This window comes from Phallusia mammillata, chromosome 6 (genome assembly GCF_965637545.1).
Source record: "Phallusia mammillata chromosome 6, kaPhaMamm4.hap1.1, whole genome shotgun sequence".
NCBI lineage: Eukaryota > Metazoa > Chordata > Ascidiacea > Phlebobranchia > Ascidiidae > Phallusia > Phallusia mammillata.
The window spans coordinates 8244492-8270939 of NC_137257.1; the positions used below are offsets into that span (position 1 = coordinate 8244492).

Sequence of the window (26448 nt, forward strand, 5' to 3'; positions counted from 1 at the left end):
TAATATCGATAAATTGAAGTTGCTGGTATAAGGTTGCGGCTAATCGACTTTTGAGTTTCCTGTGGGTTGATTGCATTAGGACATGCCAAGAGAATAAGGCCTATTGTGTCTGGTGTTTTTAGTGGACACATGGAGATACGGTTTTGTGTTCGTTGCTGATAGGTGTTACATATTTCCGCTGGCGATTAGTTTTCTGCGTTTGCGCGATTTTTGCAAAGAATAATTTAAAAAATACAGTTTACATACTAAAATCAGAAGTAAGAACACGTTTTGCAATCTTCTCAGTAATTGAAGTAATTTTTTCGTGTTTTATTGTTTCTAAGAAGACGATTAAGATGAGATAGGAACAATGTTCTTATTTCAGTAACAATTGACGGGCTTTAGCATCGATTTCTACCCAAAAATGTTAACTATGCAACCGTCATTGAAACTTTTACCAACAAGTAATGGAACCAAACATAAAACCAAAGATACCCCTGATAACAGTATCGATATGTGAAGACGGAGTTGGCATGTCAATTTCGATTTTAGCGTCGATAGCACACTAATGTAAACAACCGACCACATCAATTGGGTACCAACCCTATATGTGCCAAGACATCGACATCGCAAGGTCAACTGACAACAAAATTTCGATATCAAAATTTAAGATCGATTTGAAGAAGCCGGTTCAGCCACGTAGGTCCATTGTTGTCATGTGTATGTGGTCTACAACGAGTTCTTTGGTTCCAGCTCAATTCGCGTGCGTGCGACGAATTACGACGGAAACAACGGGCTGGCGCTTTACGAAGAAGGCGATGGGAGATACTTGTTCGCCTTGCCCACATTACAAGGCCGCCAGTCTCGGCAGTTGGCCTGTGGTTCGGTCGGTGCTGGAGGTGATATGGTCAGGGCCCAAACCTAGCTCTTAAAAGTTTAAAGATGCTCTGACACTTTTAGGTATTTTTTTAGTCGCGTATGTTTAGTAATGAAGGGCAATGATATGTAACTGGTAATGTATTGACGCTCGCTTACAATAGCGTTAGACGTTAAATTGTTCGGATTTAGGTTTAGACACGACAAACGTTAAACATAAATCAGTAAATCTTTGCCAGCAGCTTAATTCAATGACATGCGGTGCTGTTGGTTCAGTTAGTTTGTCAAGTAAGGTGTATCTGTTTGTTCGGAGCAAACTTCCGTTGTTCGGCAGCCAGGGCACTTGAAACAACTGGGCAAACGTGAGATTGCCCACGCCTGGGCGTACATTTAAGCAGATGCTTTGGCGTGTCAGGGCTTTACAAGTTCGCAGCCACTTTGCGAATCGCGTCAGTAATTGCGAATTTCACGCGGCCAAAGTGCTGCCATTAGCGGAAACTCTTCTTCGTCGAACGCGACGATTAGAACTCACGATTCACTCGGTTTTCCCCGAATCTTTGTGCGGTTATTGAAAACGGAATTGTGTGCAGACTGTAGTTTTAAAAAGGTCACAGAAAATAAACTCTGTGTAAGTTGGTGATTCATTGGCAAGTCAGTTGGAAAGTTGGCGTGCCAATCGAAAGTATTGGAGAATTGTGGTATGTCGCTTGGCTGCTCATACTGGCGTGTTGTTTCAACGAAAATAGACTTTTATCCGCGTTGCTTTTGTCGTCAGTCGTCACTCATACAAAGGGTGTAATAGTTTGTTTCCCAACTACAAGTAAAAATATACCTAACTTGTGCTTCAAATTTCGTGTGTGCCTTGAAAGCCTTATAAATGCAAACGTTTACAAATAGTCGCTTGTCTTATCGACCCTAAAACTAATAGGTGCAGAGTTCAAAGAGTAAAACTTTTTGGGTGTGGATGTTATCCACCACAGAGCAACAAATAACTCTTTTTCCGAGTATTCGTTAGAAGGCGTCTACTTCCGTCAGCAGACATCGCGTGGTTCGTCTACAGGAGGGTCATTCGCGTCAGCAGTCAGAATAACCCAAAGTTTTCCGACGCTGACATTTAACTTATCGTGGGTGTGGCGGTTGAGCACACGACCGCACTGTAACACAGCGTAGATGGACCAAGACGAACGATATTTGTAGACATGGCTTGAATCACTGACAACAATCAAAGGGTTCAGATCGATTAAGAGCAAGTGCTGAGTGATTCCCTTGGGCTTGTAGTTCTCGTTAGTCCTTGTATTGACGTTCGTCATCCTTCCATACAGCCTACGGTAGAACCTTGGTATTGATGTTTGTAAGAAGATCGATAGGCCAACGCAGGCAATTAGCCTTAGCTAATCAGATTGTTGCCTGCTCCTAGGATTTTTTTGTTGAGATGATAGTTGCTTCAACGTGTGTGGTGTGTGTATGTCCTTAAAGGTTTTAGTTTGAGACAGGTGACATCTTGATACTGTTTTGTCCTTTAAACATTTTAATACCGAGAGCGTGGGGCTTGTTTGAAGCAAATTGAAATATAATCTCAATGTAATTAAAAAACCTGGAAGAAAAAGCTTTTAGAGAGACAAATCTATAAATGACAGTTGTGGTATTTTCTTGTTGAGCCAAGTAAACTAAGATCAAAGATAATTTTAAGATTGAAACAAAATCAATATCGATTTTATATTTTTCTGCATTTCAAATTATTCTTAACGGCGCAAAGCCGCAGTTTCTACATTATCGACAGTCTAATGCGCCAACGTTAAGTCATTAGCGAGAATGCGACCCTTCTCTAAGCTGTGATATGTCCATCGAATATCGACGTATAGCTTGCGTGCTGTCTAACCCAACGTCTCGTGGTTTTCGCAGACTTACTGAATATTTCATGATCGCATAGTTATAAGACAAGTGCACCACACTGCAAGCATGGGAGTACTCAAGGAAGGGCAGCCGCTGCATATTGCCCCGAAACAAGTGGGCAACAAAACCGACGAAGTGCCGTTTCAGCACCGAAGCCGCCAGAACAAGTCGAGACGAGGCCGACAGCGACTAGTCCGCATGTCAGATAAGGAAAACGACATCAACGACGCCCTGACGTCACTGAAATACAAAGATGACGCCATCGACGACAAATTTCAAGGGTCACCCAGCAAAGCGAAGCCAGACTTCCCCGTTTACGAGAACATTCTCTTTTCGGAGGCTTGCGTAGCAGCGAGAGAGTGTCATCAAGAGACAAGCAAGGAACAACAAAACAACGAGTGTTACTATGACATTAATTTGGCGCAAAAATGCCACAAACTACTTCACCAGCAAGCCGGAAAGTGCCCAAGCACTCGAGTAATGCTTTTTCCAGAGGAAGAGTGGGCCAAGAATGCACCCGGCATCCAATGGAGCATCAAAATGAACAGGTGAGCTTCATTTTCATAATTTTTCTGTGACAATTTTTACACATCAGGTTACGGCTTTGGTGTTTTTTGGCATAGATACTCTCTGTTATGTAGCACTAAATTCAATTAGGTTAAAGTGCATTTCGGAACAGCATTCTAAACAAAAAGACAAACCTTTATACGTTCATTGAAGTATGTGACAATAAAGCTATCAAAAACCGATAAAAAATGTCGTTGGGAAGTCTTGATTAATAATAAAAATTCTTTTTTTTATCAATTTGGGCATAAAGAACTCTACCCAAACAAAGAAAATGATGTATTTCTATCACATGGCAAAAATCAATCAACTGGATTGTTATTTGCAGATGGTGGAAACGATACTGCACAGTCACTGAGATGCGAGCTGGGGGCCGAAGGGTGATCTCCTCGTTGGGCAAAGTTACCCAGAACCGGGACGGCACCCTGACCATCGCCGGACACTTTAAACGTAACAAGGACCCCGATTTTCGACTCCACCTGTCCGCCCGCGTCACAAAAGACGATTTCGAACGTGGGTACGTCATGACTGGGGCACTTCAGCTGGGTGACTTGAAGGGTGAAGGACGAATGGAGATTACCCACTTTGCCGTGGTTCCCCGGTATCAGACGGAAGAAAAATCAGATTAGAAAACTATTTGTGGATTTTTTTACCCAAGTGTTATGGATGATAATATCTCAAGAGGTGTATTAGGATCCAATGGTCTGTTGTCCACGGCGGAAGCAACGCGAGTGCTTGACCGTGAAATACAGAAAAACTGTAGCAAAGTTCGAACTCCTGTTTATCTATATTCGTTAACAGCAACTTCTTCTCTCACATTCCATATTATTTTTCGTCAAGCCTAGGAAAGGAACTACTGGTTTAAATGAAGTTACTTTTACATCGATGTTTTTCCAAACTTCCAACAGTGTATCCCTGCCGTGGCTAGACATAAGCCTGGATGACGCGATTCCATGCCCAAACGTCAATCTCCTAAATCGATCGCAACTATAAGGGATGAATCCTTCACGCCATTAATTCGTACGAATCCAACCGCGTCTTTCCTCGCTTGTACCGCATCGATTTATCTGGATTTTCATGTCGCGTCGAAACTGCCAGCATGGGTTTTCCTCAACAATTCGTTCTTTGTCTGGAAACAGCCGCTTTAGGCTCGTCGTAGATAATTTTACCAAACAATTTTTGGCGAATCTCTTCACGAAATATCGTGTAGTTGCGCAACAATGAACTGTGCAACGTCACAAGGCTTTTGTTTTAAGGGTGTTTCGCGGCGGGGGAGGGCACGCAGGGGTGCAAAAAGGCGACAAACGGCGTCTGTGACGTCACGTCGCAGTCACGCTTGGAAACAAGTGCGTCATTGTTTTGGCCTTCGCTCGACAAACACTCACAAACCAACAGACTCAGATTGTTGTAAAACCGCGAATTCTGATCCCTTCTCACATAGAAGCGTCGCTTTGTTCTGTATTTTTCTCTTTGCGTTAAGTTATTGCTGTGTTTGATTCAAGTGTCCGTCCGTTTTATTGTATTTGACATTGACGTTTGTTTGTCATTCCTACATGCTTGCCCAGCACTTATGTGTTTTCAAGTTCCAGCAGTTTTCTTTGCGTAACAACATATGTTTTGGTAAAATCTATTAACGCAGTTTCAGCATGTTGCATTTCAACTACATTCCAATACCTTTTTTTCATTTTTCCAATTTACCACAAGAAACGTGTTGAAGCAAATTGCCCTAAAATCAAGTAATACCGCCCACTCTGCATTTATCGCATTTCATGTTCCTCTCGCCCGGCAATTACTCTCCAATCAAGCCGCGAAAGTAGACGAATAACTTCATTAACACCCCACTTTATGCACTGCCCGGTGATTACACACTTGGCTGCGGAAAATTAGTCACTTAACACTTTTAGATCTTCTCCAGTGATTAAATTAAAACTTCTTTACATACCTTCTAAATCCCTCATTCTGTCTGTTTTCTTGCCTCCTATAATCCGATTTACATATCTGCATGCAAGTGATTCGAAAAATCTTTAATTCTCTTTCCCACTTTTTCATTTCTATCAGTGAAAACGAATGAAACTAGTTATTTTTTGACACAACATCCACCGATCGATAACACGGTCGGATGGCACCCTACTTTTTGAAACGACCAAGTACAAAGCATACACGTTTACCGTTTTGACGATTTGCAATACAGTTGCACAACCGTATTTCATTCTCTTGCATCGTTTGTGAGAAATATATAGACGAGGTGTATTTAGAAAATAAAGGCAGATTTGTAAGCTGAGACAGTGCACACTGTTTCGACTAAAAAAATTCATCAGTGCAGCTGTTGACAAGACAAGGCCGTGTTGCGTAGTCATCTTAAGACACTCCAATGAGACCTTATAGGTCGAAACAGTACAAATCCGAACATTGTGCACTGTCTACAGCTTTTCCATCATTTATTGGCTAGAATCTTTTAAAATGCCAGATTTGGTTTACAAGGCTTCTTAAGTAGCTTTATTGTGGATAAATTTGCCATAAGATAGTTTTAAAATGTACGAATGTATCATACAAGTCAAATAGTAGATTTACAATGTGCTTACAGTAATGTGTGCCAAAAAATCCAGATGTTAGCTGAGTTACACATACATAGGCCTAAATAAAAAAACAAACAGAACGCAACCAATATTGGTGTGATAACGTATTTTTCCGAATAGGCTATATTCTTCTAAAATTAGAATAAAGGTTAGTTTTATAAAAGGCTCATATATTTGCTGAGGACAGACTAAAATAGGTACAGAAATGGATGGTGGCAACTGACCGTTCAAACGTTCCTATAAATACATACACATTAACGTCACAGCAGTCCAGCCTTTCCTGAATCATCGCTAAATTTCAATTTCGGAAAATAAACGCCCGGGAAAAAAATTTTTTTTGGTCAATTGCCAAGCAGGAATGTCGCCAAAGCAGTCATCGACCCACCCTTTGAACGCTCTCATGAAATTTCGCCCTGTCAAAGTCTCCGCCATACTGACAAGAAGTTTGTTTTTTCGCCAAAAGTTTGCTGAAGTAGTAGGCGTGGTGTTTCCGTTTTAAGCGCGGCTTCTGGACTAAAAAATCTATTTCAAAATACAGTGGGATAGTCCGAATGTTTGGCGTGGCAGTTTGCTTTTGACAAGAAGGATTGACGAAAATAACTTGGGGCCTTTGCATGGCTGAAGTTCGGCAAATAACGTTGTTGTGATGCGAAAGGAGTGGACGTTCTTTGGGAGGAATTATCAACTTGTAACAAATCTATTGAAACTGGGTTATAGACCTTAGCTAAACACGTAGGCCTATAGTTTACACAAATATACTCTTCAAACTGATATCAATGAAATGGACGTTCGTTAGGTTTTACACTTTAATAGTACATTCATATTTATGAATTCCTTATTTAGATGTACAAACAAACATGTATGCACATTTTTCGAAAATGCATTAAAGCCAACATGTGTAGAGACCAAAATATGCATCACGATTAAAGTTGAAATGGACTTGAACCAAAGCCCTAATTGTTTCTCAAACATGGGATGATTTTAATTGGTTGTTGTTTAGGCAATTTCGCTCTTTTTCTTTTGTGGTTTGAGTTTGGGTGTCGTTGGAAAGTTGGGGAAAATGAAATGGTGACATTCAATCTTAAGTTAAACTTTCAGCTCAGTCAAATGTTGATGTTAACATAAATGTTTTTGGTTTAGTTTTTTTATATATTGTGGCAAAAATATTCTTTACAATAAAATTTAACAGAAAAAAAATATTCTTTACAAAAAAATTTAACAGAAATTTAGAAAATAACAACAATTGTGGTTGTTAGTCGTAGTATTTTCGAAAATGTGCGCACACTGTGCAAACAAATGCCACACACCTGGTTGAAAAGCTGGGTAAAACTATGCTTGTGCCCAAAAATTTATTTCTTGGGAGTTTCATTTCCTAAAAATTAAACTGATGTTATTTGTATTGGCTCATGTCTTAGCAACGGCTATTGTCATGCAGTCATGTTGGGCACTGGTAGTTAATATTAGTTCATACATTTGTCTCTTTACAAGTTCGCCCTACCGTACCATCCGCGTAGCGCACACTGTGCTTACCCCAAGCAACCGTATCACACCTTAAGATAATTTGATTATCTAATTTAACATCAGTAAGACTTCGTTCGGCCAACAGGTGTGTGGAATCTTGAATGGCCTTTTTATGTTTTTTTTTCAAATAACGTGACCTATAGGCCAGTGCATGGTTGTCAAAAGTTCAAAGCATGTGACGCATTAACAAACCAAATTTCTTTTCGCGACATATACTTTGCATGCCAACAACACAAAAAGAAAGTTAATATGCAACTTTATTGTGATTGGTAAGATTTGTTTTTGTAACCAATAAGAAACTTTCGTCATCAAGTTCTAATACACTAAAGAATGTTTCAATTTTAAAATAACGAATATTTCGCGGCACGTTTGGAAGTATCTCGCGGTGCATATTTTAAGAATCACTGCTAATAGTCGTTTTAGCATTGGGAGAAATGAAAGCCTTTGAACGTCGAGTACGCCCTCTCTTAGTTTGTCTGCTGACAATTGTCTTGTGCACAACACACCTGTGAAGGCATGTATGTAGCTTTGTCACATTTTATTGCTAAAAATATTTTCAAAATGTAATAGCTTAAATATCTATGGCACTCTGGATGTAGGGAAATTCAGCTTGAACACATTTGTATCAGTTCGTGTCATGAACTAGAAACAGGTTGTTTCGTTTTCCCCAAACTTTCACACATGATTACACACATGTATTTTTGTTAAAAACCAAAAACACCCTGTCTGTTTATCGAGCGACTTGGCGATATTTTATTCACGGGGTTCAAACCCAGGACGCTCCCGGGGGCGAATCCCGATTAAGGTTTTGTGTGTGCGTACACATGGGTGAGGAGCGCTGGATCATTAGGCCAAGTTCCTGCCCTGGCAATATCTTTTTGGCAGGTTGAATACAAATCAGCTTTTTAGCGACATCTTCCGGATTTGATTTGAAGCAAAACGAACACTTAGGAACACAAATGCTACTCGCTGGGAAACACTGTAACAACCAATAAACAATAGCGTTACATTTTATTTGCCAGTAATTGCCGATTTCTATTGATTTCCGCTTTTTCTTACAATAACTTGTGTTGTAATCTATTGCGTTGTGTGACGTAAGAATCGACTGCCAGTTTTGTGTGATAACGCAACGTGGTTTAGTTTTTTTCGTTGCGGACTTCCGTGGAGCACGGTCCTGCGTCGGTCGCATTAGAAAAGCCGTTTGTTGTCGTGTTGACGATTATTATTGGTGAGTCACTTTGTACATGTGTTTAATAACTCCAACATGTGAACACCCTGTCGGTGAGACAAAACACCCAATCGGTGTGGACAGCTTCTCTTTGTGTGACGTTCCGCGCTGTAACCGGGGCGCGTTCATGGGACGTTACAGTTAGTAAGAAACATATGCTTTTGAAACATATGTGTTCAAAATCAGGTGCATAAAAAGTTCATAAATTACTGTACCTATTGCCAACACAAATGATGCTAAATCCGGAGATTGATAATAAAAAACAATGCACCATGCAAAGTATAAAATGCAAGTTTTTTTTACACTTTCATACCTGATGGTCTAAAACTCGTAAGATAATACCAGCAATGTCGCTTTGTCCATAACAGTCTGCATAAAAAATGCAATGTTATGACACGTGACGTTCTAATTTTACGTCACGATTCGTTGCGCATGGCTGATTTGTTTACTCGTGCTGAGCTGCAGGGCGAAATAGGACGCTAGCTGAAGTAACGAAGAAAAAACGTGTTTGTCCAGTTATTACGTGCACTATATCCCGTGCATTGCAGGATGTGGTAGCCCTTTGCCTGTTGTTATTATATTGGTTTGCAAAGTAATGATAACTTCGTCTGATGGTAAAAGAAGCCGGTTGGGTATGGAATCTCTGCCGCATGTTGTTCAGGTTTTAGATGTAAACGAAAATTGCACGAAAATGACGACCTGCTCCAATTCGTCAGGACAGGTACGAAAGTCGTTTTAACTCATGTCCTAAACCTGTAGTTTAAATTATAATAATGTTACCAAAGCATATGTATTTTCACATAAAATTGCTGATTTCTTCAATTGTTGACTTTCAAAAATTTAATACCGTTGTTTTTGATTTTGGCAATCTTGTTGTAAATGCTTGCTAGTGTTCGAATAAACCTCGGCCAAAAGTGTATTCCCTCACATTGCGTCAAAGGCTTAAAAAGGAGATGTGTAATCTGCAACATTTATACATTGTTTCCAGTAAATTTTCTTCATTACAAATGAATATCTAACTTAAAAAGAAATATTGACACTATGTTTGCTAGCCTTTATTTGTGGCATTTTGCTTAAAAAATGATAATACCATAATAAAAATTATTTCTATTTGTAAGGTGCATTTGATGAAAGTTGTTGTTTATCTTTATTTTTATCTACAGTCATTACCAGAGGTTGTTGAGTTAAATGTGGGAGGAGTTCATCATACCACAAGTTTGTCAACACTTCGAAAATTTCCAGAATCGATGCTGGCAGCAATGTTCAGTGGCAGACACCACATAAACACTGACAAAAATGGAAGGTATGCAGCAACAACTCTATATATACTTTATACAAGCTTATTCAGGAATTTAATAATCTAATATAGCTTGCCAGTTTAAGGAATTGATCTGTGTTATATATATGTTTGCATGGTATGAAAAAAATGTAAAGTTTTTATCATTGTACAAATTACGCAGTACAACCTATTACGCAGTTATTAGGCTCTTGTAATTTACAATCAATTTCACTCACAATTGATGCATTTAAGTCACTATATATATATACTCTGAACGGCTGTAATAAGAACTGATTATCACACCAAAATCCTATTTTGTGTTTATGAATAAGTGTCTAGTACGGGATTAATACTAGTCTGTAATGTATGATAACTGTGATAATGGGTGGTAAATTAAAAGCCTTTTGCAACAGATTTTTTATTGATCGTGATGGAAGCCTATTTCACCATGTTCTGAACTTCCTGCGACAAGGTGACCTTCCGGGGTTAGATTGTTGCCTCAAAGTTTACCATGAGGCTCAGTTCTACAATATACAACCAATGATCGATGCTATGGATTTGCTGAGGCCCATTGCTGGTGAAAAACAAAAGAAAAACTTTCTGCAACATGTAAGAACAAACTTGTGATTTAGAAAAAAATCAATATTTACAGTTTGAAACACAAATTTTAGTTGTCACATGTAGTTTAAACAGTTTGGCAAATGTAGTCGTCATACTTTAGGATTATGTATTACAGGTTTAAGCTAGCTTGATAATAGCTACCAGACTGCTTTAGTGTAGTATAGTGTGGTGAACCCAGCCAACATGATGAACTGATTTAGCCCTTTGGCATTAATGGCTATGAAATATTGATTACATGCATTACAGCAACAACATTTTAAAGCTCATTTCAAAAGTCTGCAATACAATCAGTTTATTTCATCAAACTTAAACACTCTATTTCAAATCACAGGTGCCCAATTATGACTCAAATCTGCATTTGTTGTTGACATTGGCTCAACAAATAGCAAATTTGCACCCAGATAGGATATCCAGATTGAAGGTATGTGTTTACAAAACGGAGATGCCGTCAACTGTTCCACCACTCGTTCCTGGCGAATTTAACCCATGTTTATATCATCAAAAACACATGTAAGTTTGTTTGCAATTTTACAAAACACCATTTGCTTTGGACCTAAGTAAGTTTTTTTGTTGCCCAAACAAATAATTAAGTCTAAGCATCTTTCGTCAGTGTTAGTTCAAGTTTCATTTAATTGGCCACTATTCAAATTAACTTAACTCTACAAAAGTCCATCAGTTTTCTGTTTGTGAGGTTTTTGACTCAGTTCCAGTAAAGAGCATGTAGCAGAAATTGCATGTTAACAAGGTTGGGTAGGAAGCTGTCATGTTCAGTTCTACATGTTGTACATGACTTTGATCAAGTATAACTCCTTTAACATTTGCCTAACTACCAGTACAGTTACAGTAGTAAAAGTTTACAACATACAATATATGTCGAAGGTGCAGTTGGGCTGTCACTGCCTTGGGACACGTCACTTATACATTTGTGACGTAACAATGATTAAGCAGGCGTCATTCGTCTTGTCCGGTCGTATGGCTGTAGCAGTTGTGAATAATAGCAAAAGTCTCCGTTTGTCATTAACAGGACAAAAGTGCGATTAATCAGAACTCTTATGCTGCACAAACAACAGCGGCTGTGATGGTTGATTTTGTATGTCTGCCACAGGGACCTGAAAGCCGTAGCTCATTTTGGGCGAATTGTTTTAGATTATATGCAGTAACTTTCCAGTTTCGATGATGCATTGTTAACACCTAAACTCTTCCTTCTACATCACATAACACCATCTCAGTTGAAAAACCTGTTTCGTTCGCCAGTCTAAAGACTTCGTGGTTTTGATTTCATGCTTTGTACACACAGTTTTGTTTCTTTGCTAAACACAGCTTTTACAGCCGTTATATGCGCCATGTTAAATTCTGCAGTGAAGGCTAATATTTTGTTCCTATCCTTTTTTAATTGGATTTCACCGTTGTCACTTTAGTTTCTCCTACATACCTTTAATTTCACAAGCTGTACTGGGTTTAAACCGTATTTTTTGTAATGAAAGTTGTTACTTTAGCCTGTTTCGGTATGGATGAACATACAATTCCATGTGTTTTACCGCATAAACGACATTAAATGAAGTTAAAATAACATTTCATTCCTCAGGAAGCCGGAACACAATACAATACATCAGGCGTATAGTGTACTTAGTGTTCCTCACACACCAATAGTTCCCCTCGTTATTCGTGATGTTTGCTCAACGTCCCGTTTACACTGGAGGAAATCTCGTGGGTGAAACAACGCACTAACGGCGTTTCCCAGAAACCAATCCTTTGCAAAACAAATGCAGCAATCCGCAATCAATGCCTCTAAACGCACTGCCTTTTAAAGCGAACAGACAACAGTTAACATTGCCATCGACCCGACTAAAGCAACGAAACTGAAATTGAATCGATCAAAGGTAATTGTATTCGCCCTACATGCATTGAATTAAAAAAAATCACGACATTTTTTTACGTAACAATAGGTTGGTTCGGGGTTGTAAGTCGGGCCGCATATTTCCAAAATGTAATCTATTTCGCATATGGGGCTTTTTTAACCAATCACAGGTATCGTTTTCACCGCCGCTTCGTCAGTCCAAACCAATCAGAGAACACTTTGCCTTTGACCAATCACAGGACACGATGCGTGACAACTGACAACCATGCAATCAACTTATTTTAAATTTTAAGTTCCGTTTCGCAGGTGCAGCTTTTTTATTAGCATTGCTTAGAGTTATGCCAGTTTAAGCATATGTATGTAGTTTTAATGGTAATAGCATTGTTTATAGTGATGCCAGTGTAAGCGTACTATGCGTGTAGTTTTAATAGTAATGGTAATTAAATTTAAAAAAACTGAACTTTAGTTGTTGTGTAGGCAAAACCATAGACTTTTAAAGTTGCAGCTAAAACTAAAAAAATAGAAGCACAACATTTCGTAGAAGCACTTGCTGGATTGGTAGTAACAAAAGAAAGAACCGAAATGTTTTTTGGAGGAAAAAACTTCAGCAGAAGAATAGTCAAATTGGCTTGGATAGAGTGGACAGTCTTTCTGCAGATGTGAAATCTCTGATACAAGCTGGAATTCCAAGTTGTCTTTGTACCAGCAAAAATTTATCCAAATCTGACCTTGAATTTTTGTCAAAAAATTGGTTTGGTCAACCAATCTGACGACTGGGGGTTGGTCCAAATTTTGACCGTGTATCAAGCCAAATTGGGGACAGCTATGTCAATGAAATTAATTATTTGAGCCCTAATTTATACCGATTTAATTTCCAATAAATGTGTATCAAACATTTTCTAGTCCTAAAAAATTCCAACATAAAACCAGTGCAATTAAATTCAACACTCTATGCCTTGTATCTATAAATGTTTAAGTCAAACTTAACAACGAGGCAACTTAACAAATGCAATCAAATAGGACCAAGTTGCTTGTAGCAGATAAAGAAGTGCAGTTGCCAACAACCACTCTTATCCAAAGCACACTATTTCAGGATTGAATGCTGTATCATTGTAGGACATTTATTGTTGCCGCATGGAAGTATGCTTAAGCCTCAGCATTTTCGACGATGTTTGTGTCATGATTAATTTGATCATGAACATATCATAACTCAATAGAACAATCTTCACAAGAGATTGTATATATTTATGTATCATTTCTGAAAAAAAGAACCTCTACATTGCCAAAACTATCAAACTTCGGAAAGGATAGACTACAGAAAAAGTCTGGCTGACCTGACACAAGCATTTCAAAATTTATGTTTAATGTATAATTGGGGTCTTAAAAAAGTTATTTCAGATTGACGCAGTGCATTCCAGTGTGTCAGATTGACACAGTTCATTCCAAAAATGTTTTAATCTGTATGTATTGTCTCAAAAGATTATGAAAAGTATTGTTACATTTTAAAGATCTGTTAACTTGTGAAACTAATATGTGCAACTTGTTTCATATTGGTGATAAAATGTGATTAATGTTTGTTTAATAAAAATGAAATGGTTTTGGATATTTGTGGAAAGAAAAGACAACAAATTAAAATTGACTGCTTGCTTATGGTTAAACACTATGCCTGCCTTTTTTAAAGTCATCATTATGCTTGCCATTTTCCAGTTTATTAATTACACATATACGACCACAAGACTCACGAAGGCAGTGCAATTCGGGAGGCTTATACAGGACACTTTAACGGATACACTGCAGAAAATGAAAAATTTGGTGTACTGGGTAAATTGGTAGTGAACAAAAAGGTTTTTCAGGCCTAAATTTTTTTAATGACAACAAGGTCAAGGCAACCAGTAGTTTTGACACCAATATAAACAACACTAGTTTTTGACAAGGATATTAATGTGAGGTTTCCAACATGTTTATACAATCATACTATACCAAAATCTAAAATAGAATGATGGTATTTCATTTTGTTATTTCCAACTATTGACCACGAAAGCTTTCGTTTACACATTTTAAATATCTTTTACAGGACCTCAGGATTTGATACATGTGTTTTGCCCCACCATAACTTAAATGAGTGCTTTTTGGAAGGAGGTGCATAGGCAATTATTGTTCTGTACTTGCCAAAAACAATTTTAGGACAGATTGGAGAGGTCAACAAATCAACTGACATGGGCCTATATGCTATTAAAAAAACTAAATGCAAAAAATAGCACCCACAAACACTTGGTTACAAGAAAATAACACAGCATTTGAACTGGGTATTTGTATAATCCAAAGGTTGTTAACAACAAAAGATGTCAACTCATTACAGAATTGATAGTACACTGCAAAAAATAATGGCTCACTATTGAGCCATAAGGACCAACCTTTAACTGTACTGACTCATTTTTCCCTTATTTTTTGACTGGAAATGAGCCGAAACCATTTTTAATTTTCAGCCAACAAACTTTTAGTGTGAAAGTAGAAACATGGCTCATTACAAGCCGATACTGGATTGATATAAGCCATGTTTAAAAAGATTTTAAAAATGGGCCATTCCAAACCATTTTTGGCTTGAATTCAGCCTTTTTTATTTTTTGGCTTCATAGCTAGCTAATTTTTTTTGCAGTGTAAGATTATACTGCTGATCACTGTAAACATTTTGGAAGTTTAAGCAGTATGTTGATTTCAGATATTTATGTCATTTAAAGTATGGTAAGTGATGGTGATTATAGGTCTCTATAGCCTTACAGCCTTTTAAAAGTAGCTTTAAATATAAAAGACCAGCCCTCATTGTTGCCATTACATGCAAGCATTGCATTTTAGTAAACATGAACACTTCTATCTTGCTGCTTGCTTTATCCGCGCTGTTGTTTTCACGATGCGATGGTATCTAAATCAAAATTGCATATATTTCTCTGAATGTAGCCTGTGTGCTGCTGTGCAAAATATCAGTAATTTTACAAAGAGAAAAATATAATCAGTCTAGTTTATTGCAATACATTATATACTGGTCATTACCTGCACTTTTGTACTGAATGCATCCATTTTCGCCATATTTTCAAAATAAAATATTATTTTGACTTGAAAAAGCAGTGACGACCTTACAACATCAAAAATACGCAAAGTAAACCACTACGCAACGGCCTACGTGACGTAACGAAAGTCCGCAAAAATCCGTCCCTCTATTGGTTAAAAAAGCCCCATATGCGAAATAGATTACATTTTGGAAATATGCAGTCGGGCCGGGTTCGGGCTTAGGTTTCTTTTAAAAAAAAACGGGCCTGACTTTATAGTTACACTCTGTGTCAGTAAATTCAACTAGCTTAGTAGCCAGTTACTGGCCCTGACCTAATGTCAAAAAGCTCTAAATCGCCTTGTTTTAGACCAGAGTCTCTTGTGTTTGTTGTCTTGGTTCTTTCTGAGACCTCGATGTCTAGCCCTGTCAATGAAACTTTCGGGTCTAAACGGGCTTCGCAAAAACGATTCGGGCTCGGGCCTGGTTTCGGGCTTGTAATTTCGGGTTCGGGCTCTAATTTTAGGGCCGTTTACAACTCTGCTGGTTGACGTTTATTGCAATTTGAAACTACATTTAGGCAAGTGTTTTAACAACAAAAAGCATTGCAAAAAATAGATGTATGTGAAAACTCACATTTTCTAACTAGCAAGTCAATAAAGCTATTAAAACTTGCGCTGAGTTTCGTTGAAAACTAATTAGAGCACTTTTGCCACGTACAGGTTTCATGTAGACCAAATTGTAATGCAGTTGGCTGAATAATAAAAATAATTATGGGTCCCCTTCCCTGAAGGGGACACATATTGTTTTTGTCCGTATTTTTTTTTCTTTTTTCTGTCTAACGCTGGTTTGTAACGCTCGTTTGGTCAAGAAAGAGTGCTTCAAATTTATTCAAATTTGGACATATGTTAGATATTAATCCAAACTTGGTCCACCTGAAGTTTGATCCCAAATTACCCAGCGGTTCACCCACAGGTCCCCGAAACGTAAAATTTTTAACGCTGGTTTGTAACGGTCGTTTAGTGAAGAAAGCGTGCTTCAAATTTATTGAAATTTGGACATATGTTAGATATTAATCCAAACTTGGTCCATCTGAAGTTTGACCCCAAATTACCCAGCGGTTCACCCACAGGCCCCCGAAACGTAAAATTTTTAACGCTGGTTTGTAACGCTCGTTTAGTAAAGAAAGAGTGCTTCAAATTTATTCAAATTTGGACATATGTTAGATATTAATCTGAACTTGGTCCACCTGAAGTTTGACCCCGAATGACCCAGAGACACACCCACAGGCCCCCGAAACGTATATGTGTCTAACGCTCGTTTGGTCAAGAAAGACACTGTAGGCAGAAGTCCCAAGAGAGTACGTTTACGAACTAGAATGGTGGCTTTCTGATATATATACTTCCATTTTATATATTCTATACGATATTTACCAATTTACTATACACCTCATTTGATCTACACATATGATTGTTTTTGTAAACAAAAACTAATGGGTCCCCAAACGCGCGTTTGTGCGGATTTACGGTAAACAAATGTTGCGGTGATTTTTAAATTCTTAAGAACAAATTTTTAGAAAGCATTAACCCAACAATAAAAAAATTTGTTTGTATTTTTTTGCACTATTATTGTCGTATAATTACAAAAACAATCAAAAAGAACGAAACAAATACTTTCATTTTAATCTCTTGCTTTGACCCAGATATTGTCGTCCAAGGTCGGGTTTTAAACACATTTTTTTTTCTAGAAAGCTGTAACAGTTGTGTTACAGACACTTTAAATTAAAACGCGATTTGCTGCAAGTTTATACATAACAAATTGTTTTTCATTTAACTTTGTTTCGCGAAACGAGTACCATTGACCTGTAGTAACCTTTTAGGGTGCACACACCAAATGACTGTTTGACCTTTTGACACCGTTTTCAATAGCACGCCGTCCTTAGTATTCAACAACACCGTTTGACCTAATTTATACATGCCTTGACTATTTGATTAAAAAAACAAACAAAAAAAAACGCTACGTTATGACGAAAGAAAGTTCTGAACTGTGTTAGTAATACCTACTAATTGACCTTAAGTAACCCGTGGTCATGCAGCGGCCAACCTGACAACGAGCATTTAAAAAAACATTTATCTTGCAAAAAAAGTCAAGTTTATTTTTTCATATTTAGTTTGATTAACAAAGTTTTGCTTGACATATACGAAACCGAAGCACGCCTTTTAGGTTTAAATCACGTCATATGTGTGAAACCTTTGCCAAAACTGAAAATGCGAGTGATAACTTAATAAAACGACGTAGCATTGCTGTGTAAAACAGCTGATTTCTAATCGCCGAAACGACGTCTCGTAAAACGTCTGTCCGACGTCAAGCTGAGCCCTCCCGCTCTGCCCTATTATTCGTAAACGTACTCTCTTGGGACTTCTGCCTACAGTGTCTTTCTTGAGTCCTTGACCAAACGAGCGTTAGACACATTTACGTTTCGGGGGCCTGTGGGTGTACCGCTGGGTCATTCGGGGTCAAAGTTCTGGAAAATCAAGTTCAGATTAATAACTAACATATGTCCAAATTTGAATCATTTTGAAGCACTCTTTCTTCACCAAAACAGCGTTACAAACGAGCGTTTAAAAATTTTACGTTTTGGGGGTCTATGGGTGAACCGCTGGGTCATTCGGGGTCAAATTTCACGGAGACCAAACTCGGATTAATAACTAACATCTGTCCAAATTTGAATAAACTTGAAGCACTCTTTCTTTACCAAACGAGCGTTAAAAATTTTACGTTTCAGGGGCCTGTGGGTGAACCGCTGGGTAATTTGGGGTCAAACTTCAGGTGGACCAAGTTTGGATTAATATCTAACATATGTCCAAATTTCAATAAATTTAAAGCACTCTTTCTTGACCAAACGAGCGTTACAAACCAGCGTTAGACAGAAAAAAGAAAAAAAAATACGGACAAAAACAATATGTGTCCCCTTCAGGGAAGGGGACCCATAATAATAGGGCAGAGCGGGAGGGCTCAGCTTGACGTCGGACAGACGTTTTACGAGACGTCGTTTCGGTGATTAGAAATCAGCTGTTTTGCACAGCAATGCTATGTCGTTTTATTAAGTTATCACTCACATTTTCAGTTTTGGCAAAGGTTTCACACATATGACGCGATTTAAACCTAATAAGCGTGCTTCGGTTTCGTGTAATGTCAAGCAAAACTTTTTTAAACAAATTAAATATTAAAAAATAAACTTGACTTTTTTGCAAGATAAAAGTTTTTTAAATGCTCGTTGTCAGGTTGGCCGCTGCATGACCACGGGTTACTTAAGGTCAATTAGTAGGTATTACTAACACAGTCCAGAACTTTCTTTCGCCATAACGTAGCGTTTTTCTTTTTAATCAAATACTCAAGGCATGTATAAATTAGGTCAAACGGTGTTGTTGAACACCAAGGACGGCGTGCTATTGAAAACGGTGTCAAAAGGTCAAACAGTCGTTTGGTGTGTGCACCCTAAAGGTTACTACAGGTCAATGGTACTCGTTTTGCGAAACAAAGTTAAATGAAAAGTTATGTATACACTTGCAGCAAATCGCTTTTTAATTGTCTGTAACACAACTGTTACAGCTTTCTAGAAAAAATTGTGTTTAAAACCCGACCTTGGACGACAATATCTGGGTCAAAGCAAGAGATTAAATTGAAAGTATTTGTTTCGTTCTTTTTTAATGTTTTTGTAATTATACGACAATAATAGTGCAAAAAAATCCAACACAATTTTTCATTGTTGGGTTAATGCTTTCTAAAAATTTGTTCTTAAGAATTTAAAAATCACCGCAACATTTGTTTACCGTAAATCCGCACAAACACGCGTGTGGGGACCCATTAGTTTTTGTTTACAAAAACAATCAGATGTGTAGATCAAATGATGTGTATAGTAAATTGGTAAATATCGTATAGAATATATAAAATGGATGTAAGCTTATATCAAAAAGCCACCATTCTAGTTCTTATGATGGGTTCTTATATTTTACGCGCAAGGGTATCGATATTAATATTTTTAACTCAGGGAATATCAATAACAGCGCTAACATGTCTCGACTACAACAGTTTATGACCTAAGCAGGGTGGTGTTTCAGAGTTTTGATTTTGACGCATTATAAGATTTATTATTGGACTTGAGAATTTTTGAAACTTCACCAAACTATCGTGCAAGAACCTCGTGTTTTGTTTCGCTAATTTGCTTTTAGGCGATGTTTTGATCTTTAAAGAAAATGGGCAAATTTATCTGACAACTAAACACATTGGATTGATTCAGTTGTGCAGTAGAGACAACAAAAGATCGGTTACATTTCGGTAAAACTCATGCTATAACCAGGACCACGTATAACCTTTGTTTCGAGGTTAAGAAGCAATTTTTATGTGTCTTGCCATGCGCACAAATATTCCCCGGGTACACTTAGGAACACTATGAGAAACATTTAATGTGCATATGTGGCCTCACAGTATTATCTTTGTTTTCTCCAAGACACCATTGGACAAACGCGGTATAAAAAAATTGCTGAAAACGGAATGCCTGCGAATTGTGAAAACAGACACTAATTTTTTGCGAAATACAACGCCATAGCTACGTGAATTTCCGTGACTGTAATATATTTAAAAACGTGTTTCTTTCCTTTCAGGTGTGACGCAAGCGTGACGTTTGGTCCGTGGACTGCCACGCCTGACGTGTACGACTTAATTGACTGCATAAAGCACGACCTTGCCGAGAAGGGATATGAACTGGAACACAGGTGTATTGGCGTATGTGACAAACACATTGTTGGGCAGCATTACTGCAAGCGCTCCATCTTTGAATTCAAGTTTAAGTGGTGGTAGTGTAAATCAAGTGGGGAAATTTGTTTTTGCGTAAATTTTATATATTTTAGAAGTTTTAAATGTTCCACTTCAATTGAATAGGGGTGACTTGTTTGTGGCCGTGATGTTTTTGTGCGCAGGGTTTTCGTAATTTTAGCGATAAATTTTGACGCGTTGCAAACACTGTGTTACTTAGTGTTTGTCACGCATAATTTGTGACGATAAAATTATGGTAAACACTGCTAATCTCTACTAATTTCAACGATGTTTATGAACTACCAGCAGCATTTAAGCGCACAACCGCTGCTTACCGCTTTTTAATTGTTTTTTTTTGTCTTTAGAATTTCCAAGAGCTTGGTCTTATTTTTAGCATCGTGTAACGTATCTTTTTATTCCGTTTTCTGCTTATTGTGAGCTCATATTAACTTTTTGTAAACAACCCATCATAACCATATCGCGAAATCTACAGGGACACTTCCACTACTTTGTTCAATCACTAAACTTTATCAATTCCCCTGAGGTATTCACGCCACATTTTTTGTGTCTGTAATAGTAATGGCATACCCAAATAACAATACCCTTCTTATATGATAGGGGTGGTTAACGAAATTTACAAATCATTAATATGTTTAGCTTTTATGTTAGAAACTAGGAATTTACTACGTTATGTTCCCCGAAGTGCAATGTTGCTCCTAAACAGTGTCATAAAATGCAAAAAAATCAGTGAATTTATGTAAAATGTAAGATTATACACCAAGCTACCCTAAAATGGTGTAATTTTGTAACACCTAGTACGGAACACAACAAAACCAATTTTTCCACCAAAATTTATTCGATTTCCAGCAACGACCTCAAATGAACCCGTTGTCGGTAATTGGGTAAAAGCTTCAAACATTGCAATTCCAACGTGCCTGGCTAAAAATCGATAAATTTAGCGGCATTGCACCAACCACCGTGTTATGAAACGTGCACTGTAATTAGCATGCAGATGCTACAGCTGGTAGATTTATACATGCAAGTCACAGGTTGCCCGTTCCTAATTGCTTAGCATGCGTTGTAAATGTTATGAATTTTGTTTTCAAAATGGTTACAAAACAGTGTGAATCTTGTATGTAATGTCGATTTAGTAATGTTGGACAACTTTAGAAATTAACTGAAATTATAAAAAATATTGTATGTTTCCTAGACAAGTGGCTAATTCTGGTAATATTTATGGGCCCCCTTCCCTGAAGGGGACACATATTGTTTTTGTCCGTATTTTTTTTTCTTTTTTTCTTTTGGCTAATTCTGGTAATATTGGTATTATGTGTAAAATGTAAAAGCATATAAGCCAATAAATGATAAGCTGCAGACAGTGCACACTGTTTCGACCTATAAGGTCTCATCAGTGCAGCTGGTGATGCGGCCGATCTCTCGTCACCAGCTGCACTGATGAGACCTTATAGGTCGAAACAGTGTGCACTGTCTGCAGCTTGGTATTATGTGGTTCTTGAATTCACCAAAACCTGTCTTCGCTGTTAAATGCTTTTGGGTGTTGATATGTTCTCGCGGTCTCTAAAACATTTTTTCCACTGGCCATAAGCAGAATTGGGATGCTGTGAGGGCAAAGCAGTGACGACAAAAAAATCGATTTTAATGTAAAGGAAAAATCATCACATTTCGATAATGCAAAAAATCGATTTTCTAATGCACTTGGCACATTTTGCCTTGACATTTACTACACCACAGGATAAACCCAATGCCAAAACAGTAAGGTCTCTGTTTTTCCATTAAAAATCTTTAAAAATGTTATCCTATTTGCTTTGTTGTTCACATGGACTATTTTAGCCAACCCAGTTAAACTACATGTGTTCGATCTTAACAATTTTGATTCCGAAACCACATCCAAATTTTCCCTGGTACTTTTTCACCCAATCCAAGCCCTGGCCCGCCGAACCCCGTTTACTGAGATTTTTCATTGCCAGCCAAGCAAAACTCTTAAATTTTCACATGAGAGCCTTTAGCTGCGCAACGACCCGCCTAAATGTCAACCGCCATGTTTTGCGACCGAACAACACCGCGTTTTTCAACCCTTGACTTTCCCAAGAGCCCGAGTGCGGCCAGGTAACATTAGAAATGCGGTGTTTGATTGCAAATTCTTTCCTGCCATGGGAGCCCCTGTTTTGCTCTTTTCTTAACGCGCTTTATGCTGTGCCAATGTTAAGGCCGAGTTTTTGCATTTTGGAGTGAACGGTATCTAAAATTTATGTTCCATTTTTGGCACGCCGAACCAAACAGTTTTATGTTAAAAAGTGTTTTGAAATTATAGTGAACTTTTGGAAAAGTCATTTCACAACCAAAAACTACGTACATTACATGTGTTGCGCTTGATTTATGTATTTAGTGGCACAATAAGCAAACATGTTGCCCCAAAATCAATAAACCAAACATGTTTTTCCAATGATATGTAACGAGATGTCCGAATTGTCATTCCAAATACACAAATACAAAACAATTACACTCTATGCCGTGCTTAGGTATGTTTAATATTTATAAATGACCAAAGCTTTATTATATTCATGCATTCAATTATAAGAGCCTTGTACTACTTCTTGGTATCCCATTCCAGTGCTTTCAACGTCAGTGTATCAATGCACATATATAACAACGTTCCTTTGTGTGTCGGGCTAACTTTTTTTGTTGTGTTTATCATCATGTTAAATCGCGAGACCCAGGGGCAATGAATGAAATCGAAACCCCAATGGGCAAAAAATAACTGAAGCCGTTGTATCCGCGACGCCAAGGCGAACGGTCACCAACATTCGATTTGTCGTCTGTTGTATTGTAGGGGTTGTCCTATGATTTACTTCCCGCAACTGGGATCTATAGAACCTTGTCAAAACTGAACCAAACCACACAATTCTGCATTTTTGTTTAACCCTAGGGGCTAAATTGAAACAATTTAGTGGCTGTCTTTGACTTATTTTGTGATAAATTTGAGTCCATTCTTCAAGTGGCCAACTAAACGCCATGTCCAGTGTTGATTTTATAAATTTCCGCAAAGTGCTGTCAGCTTCGTTTTGTGTTGCTGTGTGTTTTTCTGCTAAAAGCAATCTATCTTTTTGCTTCCAGTCGTTCTAAACTTGACTTTCTCTCTCTTGATTATTACGAATTAATATTTTTCATCCGTTGGACCACCGTTAAAACTATTTGGTTTTATTGTGATGAATTTTTCAAGTTGTCTTAAATCTGTGTGTATTTTCGAGTTAAGATAAATTACAACGTATTTTCATTTGGAAACATTCTGACACGTTAACTTTTCACTGTGGAATTTTCACGCGGGTTCAATCACTGTGCAGCGTCACCATGCGGATTTTACGCCAAGTGTTTTTGTCTTCTTCTTTCCGTTGTTTGCTTTGCCGAATGTATGCGTGTGCAAATAAACGAGCCTTGCTCATTAATGTATGTCTAACCTGAGTAAATTTAGAAACGATACATGTATGTTGTTTACAAAATCGCATCTTTTGAGTCCCAGTGTCCTTCAAAAATATCTTTGTCAGGCACACTCTAACGGCCGTAATTTACTTAAAATCTGTGCAGTTCAAACACCGCCTTTGTCCGAAGAAAGTATCCTATTTTCAGCTTGTCAAGTACACATGTGAACCAAGACCGAAAAAATGCATTAAATTAAAAACATATAACATTTGCAGACACCACTATTGTTTGCGAATGCATTCTAACATTTCATTAAAACGTAGTTCTTAACAAATGGATTTCCATATGTTGCGGCAAGACAACATTTGTACGAATGTCTGTTTTAAAACTAGTTTGATGTATCGGCTTTTGACTCACGAACAACAAAAAGTTTGACATTTTCCCCGGTATTCATGCTGGCTCAAACAGAAATATTCGTTAAGTTGTCACAGAAGAAGCAGAGACAACTTCCTGTAACAATTCCAAAAACCAGATGGTTTTAACTTTCTACGTATTATCGAAAGATACATCATCAGTTACCGGTGTCACTTAAATACATGCTTGTTTTTTTAAACGTTTTTTTCACCGGGCTCGGACCTAAGCCGCTCCCGGGGACAAATCCCGATCAAGGTTATTTATGTTGGTGTATGGGTCAGGCGCGTCGGACCACTCGGTCAAGTTTTTAAACGCTTTTTATCCCCAAGATTCAAAACCCACAACAATTTTCTGTGATTTTTTTGGCTTGTATGTGCTCTAGTCAAGCAATAACGATATGCTCAAAATTTGCCAAAACACATGTTTATTGAAACAGAGTGTTTCGTATCACGTTGTTCATTTGTCTCAGCGAGCACAGGAAATAAGTTCGGCAGTTTGTCCATTTCCGACTTTAGCAGCTGTTTTCGACATACATTTCCATGTTTATAAAAAAGCTGTTTCACTCTTGGATCAAACAGTAGCTTCTTAGCCAAAGTTGTAATGTGCGTGGAAAGTAGCATTAGCAACCTAAGGTTACCGAAGTTAAAAAATATGTCAGAATTGAAATGAGGGTTGCGGGCAGTGCCCACTCTTTCGTTTTTTTTTTTTAGGTTGCTAAATTTCTCGTCACCAGCTGCACTGATGAGACCTTATAGGTCGAAAGAGTGGGCACTGCCCGCAACTCTCATTTCAATTCTGACATATTTTTTAACTTCGGTAACCTTAGGTTGCTAATGCTATAGGTCGAAAGAGTGTGCACTGTCTGCAGCTAATCATTTATTGGCTCTATGCATTAAATTGAGGATATTGTGGAAGAACGCAAATAGTCGCAAAAATGTTTCATGTTTGAATTTTAAAATAAAATAAATATGTTTTATATCTGAAAAAATATATATATTTCGTAAGCATTTTTACTTTCGTTTTCAGACAAACTTACAAGATGAACAAAGTAGTATTGTTGGCATTCGTGGGTTGTGTGATGCTGATGTGCATTGAAACAACTGATGCAAGCCCTCCTATTGGCGACATGGAGCTGAGAAACGGTGAGATGTATCAAAATTACTTAAAAATCTAAAGCACTCGCCCCTTTTTAACACATAACTTACAAACCTAACTGGGATTCGTACAGGTGGTTCCTGTGTGCGAATCCAGTGAACAAATTATCAATGATGTAATTGCGAATTTAAACACCTTGATTAGAATCTTTAAGTTAATTGTACTGGTTTGCAGCAAACAATTACATAGTTTTTTTTTTTTTTTTAAGATATTTGTTAATGATTTTGAGTACGCGCTGGTCACCTTACAAACATGGAAATGCTGTTTTCAATGTTCGACGAATTCGTGCAAGGTTCGATGAATATTTGCTGCATTATTTTATATGTTTCATTATATATTCTAGAATTCATGCAATTCCGAGATATGAAGAAATTATACGACTTGTTTCAAGCTTATCGCAGCGAAATGAAAGACGAAGAAACACCAGCAGCAAAGTGGTGAAAGTAAAAATTAAATACTTTGATACAAAACTTTGGTCCAAATTTTTACAACATAACATCAGTAAAGTAGTAATCAATTGATCCTTGACATACAATTGTGTCTAAAACAACAAATTGTAATAATTACATCGATTTGCAAATGTTTTTCACGCTCAGTATACGATTTAGGAAATAAAACCTTCTTTTATCTTTAGACAAGAATCATGAAAGGAAACAGCCTTCTGAATTTGTTGTTCTTTTTATGTCGCAATAATAAACAAAGGTGGTTGATATAGTCAATTTGTGTTTTATTGGTATTATAAAAGTTTATTTTCTAACTTAGTAACATGCTGCTCTGAATCGAATGAATTTAGGTAATTTTTACGACTTCGACTTTTTGATAAAAGTACAGCCAAAAGAAATGTGCTTTTATAGTTCCAATATAAATCAGATTGTTGTTCTAAATGGAAAAGCAATTTATATTTTTGTCAAACAAATTCGTTAGTTTGCACAGGTTTTAAACGTCTCAAAGGTAAAAACGCAAATACTAAAATGTGAGATTTAAAGTTTCAGTTTGTGTAAATTCGGCCAAGTTCTTACGACACTTGCTGATAAATTAATTGTCTTTTAGGGGCTCGAATCCAGAACGGTTTCGCGCACAAATCCCGACAACTAGATTTATTTTTTCCCAGAATGGCTGGTGTTTGCGCCATCTTGTGCCAAACAAATTTTATTTGCCCGATGCATTTGTCGGGACCACAGTTGTAAA

The 26448-nt window shown here is 37.6% G+C and overlaps 2 protein-coding genes and 1 long non-coding RNA gene across 8 annotated transcripts; 2 read left to right on the top strand and 1 right to left on the bottom strand.

The window, feature by feature from the left end:
* Positions 1–1931: 1931 nt before the first annotated feature.
* LOC145233839 (uncharacterized) lies at positions 1932–5516 on the top strand. The gene is made up of 2 exons (XM_080098621.1): positions 1932–3296; positions 3641–5516. The coding sequence occupies exons 1-2, from the start codon at positions 2815–2817 to the stop codon at positions 3939–3941; spliced, it is 783 nt and encodes a 260-aa protein (XP_079954747.1). The 5' UTR covers positions 1932–2814; the 3' UTR covers positions 3942–5516.
* Positions 5517–9078: 3562 nt separating this feature from the next.
* On the top strand, positions 9079–25974 carry LOC145232368 (BTB/POZ domain-containing protein KCTD7-like). Of its 6 annotated transcripts, XM_080096977.1 has the most exons (7): positions 9081–9358; positions 9801–9940; positions 10330–10525; positions 10869–11047; positions 25132–25247; positions 25604–25703; positions 25895–25974. In XM_080096977.1, exons 1-6 carry the CDS (start codon positions 9233–9235, stop codon positions 25699–25701), a joined length of 855 nt encoding a protein of 284 aa, XP_079953103.1. In that variant the 5' UTR covers positions 9081–9232; the 3' UTR covers positions 25702–25703; positions 25895–25974. The 6 variants fall into 6 exon arrangements, 5 of the variants coding, with proteins under 5 accessions (XP_079953105.1, XP_079953104.1, XP_079953106.1 ...); XR_013860866.1 differs by lacking the exons at positions 25132–25247; positions 25604–25703; positions 25895–25974 and adding exons at positions 12123–12701; positions 12873–13996 and having other exon boundaries at positions 9079–9358; XM_080096979.1 differs by lacking the exons at positions 25132–25247; positions 25604–25703; positions 25895–25974 and adding an exon at positions 12123–13996 and having other exon boundaries at positions 9079–9358.
* LOC145232369 (uncharacterized) lies at positions 14083–16074 on the bottom strand. The gene is made up of 2 exons (XR_013860867.1): positions 15444–16074; positions 14083–15315 (listed from the first exon to the last, which is right to left on the bottom strand). It is a non-coding gene; the product is annotated as an uncharacterized LOC145232369 (long non-coding RNA).
* Positions 25975–26448: the final 474 nt, after the last annotated feature.